Raw genomic sequence first — 8,495 nt, 5'->3', positions numbered from 1 at the left:
TCTCCGACGAAGTCCCGTGATGATCCTCTTCTGCGATGAAGTCCCACGATGATTCTCTTTTTCGACGAAGTCCCGCGATAAAATTTTGCAATAATGCTCTTCTGCGACGAAGTTCCGCGATAATTCTCTTCTGTGATGAAAGCCCACGATAGTCCTTTTTTCCGACGAAGTCCCGTGATGATCCTTTCTGCGATGAAGTCCCACGATGATTCTCTTTTTCGACGAAGTCCCGCGATAAAATTTTGCCATAATCCTCTTCTGCGATAAAAGCCCACGATGATCCTCTTTTTCGACGAAGTCCCGCGATGATCCTCTTCTGCGATGAAATCCCACGATGATTTTTTTACGAGATTTACAATATTTTGTAAACAACAAAATTCTTTGATAATTTCATCTTATGATATAGTCCCGCGACAATTTTCAATGAAATCCAATGTTGAGAACTCTTTCTTATGATGATTGCATGACGTTCCTCTTCTACGATAGAGAGTCTCGCGATAGTATTTTTCACGCTTCTTTTTGCAACGAATGATTTTCTTTAGTAACAAAATTGCATAATTTTTTATACTGATTTCTGTAAGTAATAAAATCCCACGATTTGTTTCTATAGGAAGATTTCATGATGATCTTTTACAACAAAGTCTAACGATCTTCTACGATGGTCTTGTGATGTCTCCATCTTCACATTAAGACAAAAGATGTTCTCTTAGTATTCAATATTTCTTCAACAATGTAGTTAGCGAGTGATTTTTCACGGATGTACAGCATTTGAAGAAATAAAACTGCAAACGAAACAAACATTTTTTATAATTTCTTTTACACAAAAAGACAAATTTGAATATTTAGATATAATCATATTTAATATAAATAAAATCGCTTACTTTTTTTAGGAGAATGGGTATGCCGTTTTTCTGGAACTCTGCTCATTTCGCGCCAGCTGTTGAAAAACCCAATCCCTTGCAAGTCCTACGATTCTATTTTCCATCGGAAATCCTCTTTTGTGATGAAATCCTAGTTGACGAAGAATCTCGCTGATCTAATGGGCGGTGAGTCACATATAACGCGAATTCTTGTGTGTCCAGATGAGGAAAACCTTTAAGATCTCGAAGGCAGCCAACGACAAGAGAAATCGAGGACCAAACTTGCAAGCTCGCGCAGTCGAGCAAGTGTTTGGAGAGCCAGCGCCGAATTCGAAGGCGGACGATAAATCACGACATGGTTGACCATCTTTGGTACCTCTCTAAAACACTCCGTTAGTAGGAAAAGTTTTAGAGACGGATAACTCACACGTCCAAGGTGCCCCTTTGGTCTCGATGACTGCAACGGAATCTCAGGAGCGAGAAGAAAAGTGAGATCGAGCCTCTTCGGGATATCAAGAGAAATACAAGGCTGTTCATGATGACGCAGGAACGTAAGTGCAAGTCGTTTTGTTCACGTTTGTACTGTTGCTCTGTTCAACTCCACTTTTAAAACGCGACTACTTTATACACAGGCACCTCACACTCTCTTCCAATATTCTTAAATATACATTTATAAAATATGGAAAAAAGAAAAACATGAATATACCTCATTAAAACCAGTTAAGATATATACGAGTCCATTTAGATCCAAATATACTAAATGCAAATATAACGAATGTACTAGTAGGATAGAATTGGAATCAATCTGAATTTCGATATATCTAGTTAACGACTTGATCTAATTCAATAATCCAGTCTATAAACTTGCATTAAAAGAAAATTGACATGAAATTAGTTTTCACTTCAAATCTTCAATTAACTGTAAATGTTAAATCATTCTAATTAATCTCACAATGAGATCTAGCAGTTCTTTAAGAAAGCCGATACTAATGCTAATCTTTCAACGTTTAATAATTAAGCAATCGCTTAAAAAAAGCCAACGCTAATTTTTCGATAATCAAGCATTAAAAAAGCACGACGGCAAAAGTTCTTTTCTGGAAACCGTTACCTGACTGAAATTCTGCAGCTGTTGCTTACCTCTATCACTGCTCTATTCCGTTTTTCTTAACAAACTATTATATTTCATCGAGCCATGTTATCGTCTTCCTTTTAATTATACCATGAATTATCTCATCTTCTTTCTAATTAACTCTATTAAAGCCCAAAATCTGCATTTTCGGTCCACACGAGTCCACGTAACTTATGCCAAACTTTCGAATTTGCATCTTCTTCGAAAAAATTGTATTTTTCAACATCGCCCTCTGTTGCAAAACCTAAAGCCATCTCTTGAAGAGACCAAGTCCTTGTTGAAAGATACAATAAGACATTTTTGGCGATACAGCTTGCCAGGAACTTTCCACCGAGGAACTTTGATACTTTGCACAATCTCCTCTCTTCACAACTAGTATATCAATTTTCATATATTTCCTTGCTCCCTTAGGAATATGGTGATACGTAATATGGTAATACGTCACATTGCGAACCATTGCCTTCAACCATCAAACCATCCTACATCCGTGACTAGAATACATTTTGAGTGTAACGACTGTCGTGATTTAAATGACTGCTTTCTGTGAAAAAACAAAATGATATTTGACCCCCCCCCCCCCCCCCATGAGCGGTATTTTGCCACCCACATTATACATCTTCCAGATGTCCTAAAAAATGACCGTAAAGACCTACATATTGACAATCATAATATAATTAATGAAATATTGTATACCTTTCTTGCTCTTCTAAGAACTTTTAAAATCAATATCTTCATAAACAATGCGATAGTCTTTTCCTCTTTTCGAGTTAGAACATTTCAAATTAATTATTTGTTATTCAGTTTTCGTGAAGTACCCTCAATTCTTTTTATATATTGCTCCATATTGGACAAATAGGCTGTCGCGATTTCTTCTACAAAATAAAAATTTCGGAGATACACGCACATCGCGACAAGAGAATTTCGTTCTAATGAAAATGAAGTGAAAAGGAAATCTCCAAAACTGTCTTCGGATTCTTGGACTTCTAGATGTCTACAGATCCTCGAATGTGCCTTCCAAGTATGTCTCAAGTTCTTAAATTGTGGAATTATTGAAGCTTTATATCCTTAGCTCTTTACGTTGATTGAATGCTTAAACTCCATATCCTTATCCTTAAACTTAATTCATCCCGAGATTTTCAAATTTGCAGCTCCGTGGGCTCGGCGTGTCCTTGCAGAGGTTTCGTGCGGAAGTGAAATTACATCTCGCCAAACTAACTGAAGTATGGGACATCAGCGTATCGTCACATCATGTGATATCAGCAATTATATCTAGTAATCTTGTGCCACCTCCAAATACCCTCCAAGCGCATTCTTCTTCATCGCCATTGTGCAAAGCAGCATCTTCCTATGACTCATAAGAACATTGTTTTGTCCCCGTCCCCCCCTTCTAACATTTGCATACGCGAGGTACGAGATACGAGGTACAAGATACAAGGATCAACGATGATCCTTCGTCTCTCGTTACCTTTATCGTTCTCAAGGAACACGCAAGTCCAGCGGTATCTTCCGATGATCACCGAGCAACGTATCGTCCTACAGGTTGTCGAATTAGATGTGCAGATAGTGACACGCCGGGGCCATTTTTCTAATCTATGAAAGGTTTAGATCTAGTTCTGCCGCCCTGCTGTGTGAAACACAAAAAGAGAAACCGAGCAAAGAAAAATGCAACAACATATAGATATATTATGATTATGATATAAGGAACGATAGCTAGTTACGCTAGCAATCACTCTCATTCTCATTTTCTCTCTTTCAAGCCGTCCATCAAACCAAACCTCCACCTGGATGGTCACGTTCAATAAACTGCATTTTACACGGGTACGCCGCGGGTACGATCTCGAGCAATTTAAACCACATTCCTCACGGTCTGCCAGTCGAACGGGACGAGGGATCTTCCAAACGCACGCAGCTTTCTGTCAATCAAAAAGTTTGTCTCACATGTGCACCCCTCCCCCCCCCTCCTACCTTCTCATATCTCTCTTCATCTCCATAAAGAAAATTCCAATGTAAAATTATGTTATCGAAAGAAAAACAATTGAAAATTGTTACCATACAAACGCCTCATACCGAAACTGGAATCGTCATCTCAGTTTACCACGTAGTACACCGATAATTACCGGACAACCAGTTTAAAAATCAAAATATATACATTTCCAGGTTATTTTTTTACCGGATCAATAGAAAGTTCCGCTCAATTGGTACTGATTTACTCTTCCTATTTGTGATATGTGTATCCTTATCATACTTATATATAATAATATCCTTCTTTTTCCTTTGTGCGTTTATGTACGATTTTTCCCTCTTCATATGTGAAATCATTTCCCTCGATTCATTTCTGGTATAGACTTAAATCCTTAGAGTGGCAGGCTAAGACCGGGATTTCGGAATCCATAAAAATACCCTTTTTAAATTTTTGAATTCCCTAGACTTCAATTCCGAAAGCTTTGGATGGTCAAGATTCTTGGACGTACGCAGGACGATTTCTCCGAGTTCCAGGATACTCGCTCTCCAAGCTCTCTTGAATTCTCGAATCTTCGAATTTTTTACAATGGACATTAATATTGCGATATTGCGTTTGAAAGATTAAGATGCATATCGTCTATTAAAAATTGAATAAGGTTCAATTCCTAAGTTGAGATCAATGTTACCGAGAGTCGAGATAAACCTAACGCTTCCACTTCTCAATATACAACGTATACTCTTGCGCGTATACTCTCTTTACATCGACAATTTTTCGCATCCTTCGCTTGCGAAGTCCCCGGTATCTCCCGAACGCCTCTTACGCGCTTCGAATATCTAAAACACACGCGTCAACGTCCTATCCTGGTCGTGGGTCTCGGCACGGTCGAAGGCAGGTTGAACGCAGATCTATGGACACATTATTATGGCAACGCCGAACAAGCGTATAGGTGACATCTTTTATATCAAACAAGAGAAATATTTCGGTAACTCAAATAGGTTATTCGCATGCTTGCATGACGAGTTACCTTACTTGAAGTATACCTGCAACCTGTAGGGTAAACGGGTGCAACTCCGCATCATTATCCTACATTACTCAATGAGAATGTAACTTGTTCTGGACCTGAGAGAATGACCGATTCGGGAGAGTGACGGTTCACCGTATGAAAGCCATGTTTTCTCATCGTCGTGGGTTATCACGACGATTTGTGCAGAGGATAATTTTGCTTGTGCGCCGATTCAACCAGCCTCTAGAAACACAGACTCTTTCCCTCCCTCTCTCACTCGAAACGCAGATATACTCCCCTATGGTTCTCTTTTCTTTCGCTCGTTGCAATCTTATAGGTACGCTTTCTAAGCCGGTGACGACGACGTCGTCGTCCACCCATTGGTAGCCGTAGCCCTTCGTTCACGCGATAAGATGTATTTTCTATGGATGCTTATGTGCCAGACTGAAAACGATTGACGGAATTAATAAGTTGGTGAATAGAGAAGTTAAAAAACAGAGTAGTTCTACATTGTTACTTGCAAAATGTATTTATTTATTTTACACTCCTCTCAATACTTCTCACCTCGTCTTCTTACGTAATCTGTATCACAAGGTTTTGTACTTACAAATGTATTTAATAAAAATTAAAAGTATCACAATGGCTTTCGGCTTACAATAATTGAGATCCTTTGTCTTCGTTACCTTGATCCTAAACAGCATAAAACCATCTTAGAAATACTGCGAGAGAAAAATCCATCAATATCGAGAGCTGGCCTGGTAAGTTGTGATTAATACGTAAAATTTTGTAATCGATTAACAATTCGATAAATAAAAAAATATCTTAATCTTTTCTGAAAATTAATCAATTATTCATTATACTGTTTAGGATCAAGAGAAGTTAAATGCTACACACTGATAGAATTATTATCACAATGCAAGGCAGTCTTACAATACATCTATATGATTTTACAAATTTAAGAAACTTGAAAGTACTTCTAAATAAAAAGTATTTCAACGTGAAAACTTCTCCTCCTTTCCGCAAGTATTTTACGTTAAGTATATACATACGTTAAAAATATAAATAGATAAGACAAACTCTAGATAGTGAAAGTACTTTGGTTTCGATACAGTTTACAAACCAAATCGACGATCAGGCAGGAGGGCCGATGTGTGTGTGTGTGCGTGCGCGCGTACGAAATCCCAAGGTATCGCCTGCACTTGATTACAGCAACTCTTTCTCTCTTTCTCTCTCTCTTTCTCCCTATCCCTTTCTTTCCACCCGCATCCGCCATCTCAAACGGTGAGACTGCAAGTAAAAAATACCCAGATATATACCAGGGTAACCATGAAACTGCAAAGATTGCCGCAATGCTGCAGGACTAATTGGCCAAGTCTTCTAGGATACGCCGAGGTCGCCTCCATATTGGACTCCACCCAGAATACATTGACCCAGATCTCGGCTCGCGAGCCGACCATTTCCTATTCCGCCTGAGCAAGACAGAAGGAGGGGGGGGGGGGGAACAAGCAGAAGAGATACGTGGCACCATCCATGGATCGTCTTATCGGTACACGTTCATTATACAGTGCGCCGCAGTCGGATTAAACGCACTATTGGGAGTTAATGCGACGGAAAATTTTTGATGGCGCGGCCCCCTCGGTTCAGACAAGCTCGGACAAGCCTGACGCCGTGGGGAAGGGTGGAGAGCCCTTCGCCGAGCAGATCCCCACGGATATAACGCTCCAACGACCATTCATGGTGGGGGAAACACAAGGCCGCATACTCTCCACCAGCTTCTCGTCACCGATGCACGGACGACTTGACTTCGCTAAGCTGCTGCAGGAAGTCCACCATGCTGCTGAGATCCTCGTACAGGTCGTCGGGCAGGTTCTGCCGCCAGAAATTCGTGTCCCTCAGGTTGGAACACTGGCCGTTCATCTCGCACTCCCGCTCGGTCGCGTTGTACCTGCCGCAGCTGCCGTACTCCACGCCCTTGAGCAGATGCTTCCTCAGGCGTCGCCAGCGGGCTATCCTCGACAGTTGCTTCGCCCGCAGCTCGTACTCCGCCTTGTGCAGGGCGTGCGTCAGCACGGCCTCGACGCGGAAGTCGCGCTTCGGGCTCCGATGGCACATGAGCTTCTTCTGCCGCACAGTGGTGATCCAGCTCGCGAGCTGCTCCGTGTGGCTCGGCTTCCCCATCTCGATCTCCCGCGGCCGATCGCGATTGTCCCGCGCGACTGACGCCGACAGTTGCGTCACACTCCCGTAGCGAGTAGGAACTATCCGCCCCATCCGTAACAACTAAGGTATTTTGGACTAATTATCGAGTTAAAACCAACCTGTATCTAACTCGCGCCTAGTCGATCGCTCTCGCCCTAGCGAACACGGGCATCCGTCCCGTCCCCGTCGCCGCTTGCGTTGCGTTGCGTTGCGTCGCGTTGCGTTGGCCCTGGGAGGGAAAGGCGCACACGAGCGAGATCCAGCCACACCGTTCGGAGATGACTTCGGCAATGGCCGCGCGGCGCTTCTGGTGGGGCTTTATATACCCGACCGGCCGTCGCTTAGGCGTAACCCTCCGCGCTGGCGCGCGAAGTAGTTCCCGGTTTGCGACGAAATATACGCTCGACGCCGCGAATTTTTCACGTTTTGGCGATGCAGGTCGTTAATTTGGAACAGACAGGATCGTTTGGGGCGGAATTGAACGCGAATTATTGCCCGTGAGGAAAAAATCGATGCGGCCCAGAAAACGGAGCTGCGGCGTAGGAAATGAGTCGCAGGGCGCGGCGCGGTCCCCTCTACGTCGCAGCTGCCGCACGTATACCGTTACGGATGAAACCTCGACATTCTCGACGTCGCCATTATCTTTGGAGACGTACAGTCGTTCGCAAAAATTTATAGATTTGACACGGTATATAAAAGGGAAAAGAAAAGGCAGCCAGAAAACGATTTTCTGTTGTCGTTTGCACGCAAAATCTGTTTCTTTGCAGCTTATATTATATATTTTCTGCGTTTAAAATGGAATAGGTCAGGGGACGTTGGGGGGAGAAAAGCACAGAAGAGATGAACGATGAAATAATTCGGTTACAAAGAAACTAAATGTCAGAGTTCCGCGAAATTCTTTCATGGGCGAGCAATATATTTCCAAGGAAAAATAAAAGAATGTAAAGCGTCTCACGAAAATACGTATTTTATATTAGCGTATAACTATGTGGGAGACTGTACGGCGTAAGATATATTAAATGTGAAATAATTTTATATTAATTAACTCTGACATATAAATTATAATTATTACATACTTTCACAATTAAAAAAAATTTAGCTCAATCTTACGGCTAATTTTTTAAGAATATTCTCGTAGCTGAATTTTATCTTGTACTGCACGATTTTATCGTTCAAGATATATATTTTTAGATATTGAATTGTTTGTCTGAATCTCCAATAGTAGATATATTTGCTAATTCGGCTTTTTCTTGAGTCAAGAAGAAATAGCCTTGAAAAATATTTGTCATAATATGTCCATATAGGTTTTCTTTCTCTTGTATAATCTTTATTCGTATATGT

The 8,495-nt window shown here is 41.4% G+C and overlaps 1 protein-coding gene and 1 long non-coding RNA gene across 2 annotated transcripts; both read right to left on the bottom strand.

Moving 5' to 3' along the window:
- Positions 1–2: 2 nt before the first annotated feature.
- LOC112454727 lies at positions 3–7,425 on the bottom strand. Its single transcript, XR_003040778.1, has 3 exons — positions 7,274–7,425; positions 882–6,242; positions 3–782 (listed from the first exon to the last, which is right to left on the bottom strand). It is a non-coding gene; the product is annotated as an uncharacterized LOC112454727 (long non-coding RNA).
- On the bottom strand, positions 6,249–7,267 carry LOC112454726. The gene has a single exon (XM_025016274.1). The coding sequence runs from the start codon at positions 7,224–7,226 to the stop codon at positions 6,735–6,737; it is 492 nt and encodes a 163-aa protein (XP_024872042.1). The 5' UTR covers positions 7,227–7,267; the 3' UTR covers positions 6,249–6,734.
- Positions 7,426–8,495: the final 1,070 nt, after the last annotated feature.

Source organism: Temnothorax curvispinosus, unplaced genomic scaffold (genome assembly GCF_003070985.1).
Source record: "Temnothorax curvispinosus isolate PA1 unplaced genomic scaffold, ASM307098v1 QBEX01005290.1, whole genome shotgun sequence".
Classification (NCBI taxonomy): Eukaryota; Metazoa; Arthropoda; class Insecta; order Hymenoptera; family Formicidae; genus Temnothorax; species Temnothorax curvispinosus.
This window is presented reverse-complemented; position numbering and strand designations above follow the sequence as displayed.

What these genes read in the sequence shown, in the direction of transcription:
- LOC112454726 (XM_025016274.1), bottom strand. Translation starts at nt 7,226, where the DNA reads ATGGGGCGGATAGTTCCTACTCGCTACGGGAGTGTGACGCAACTGTCG.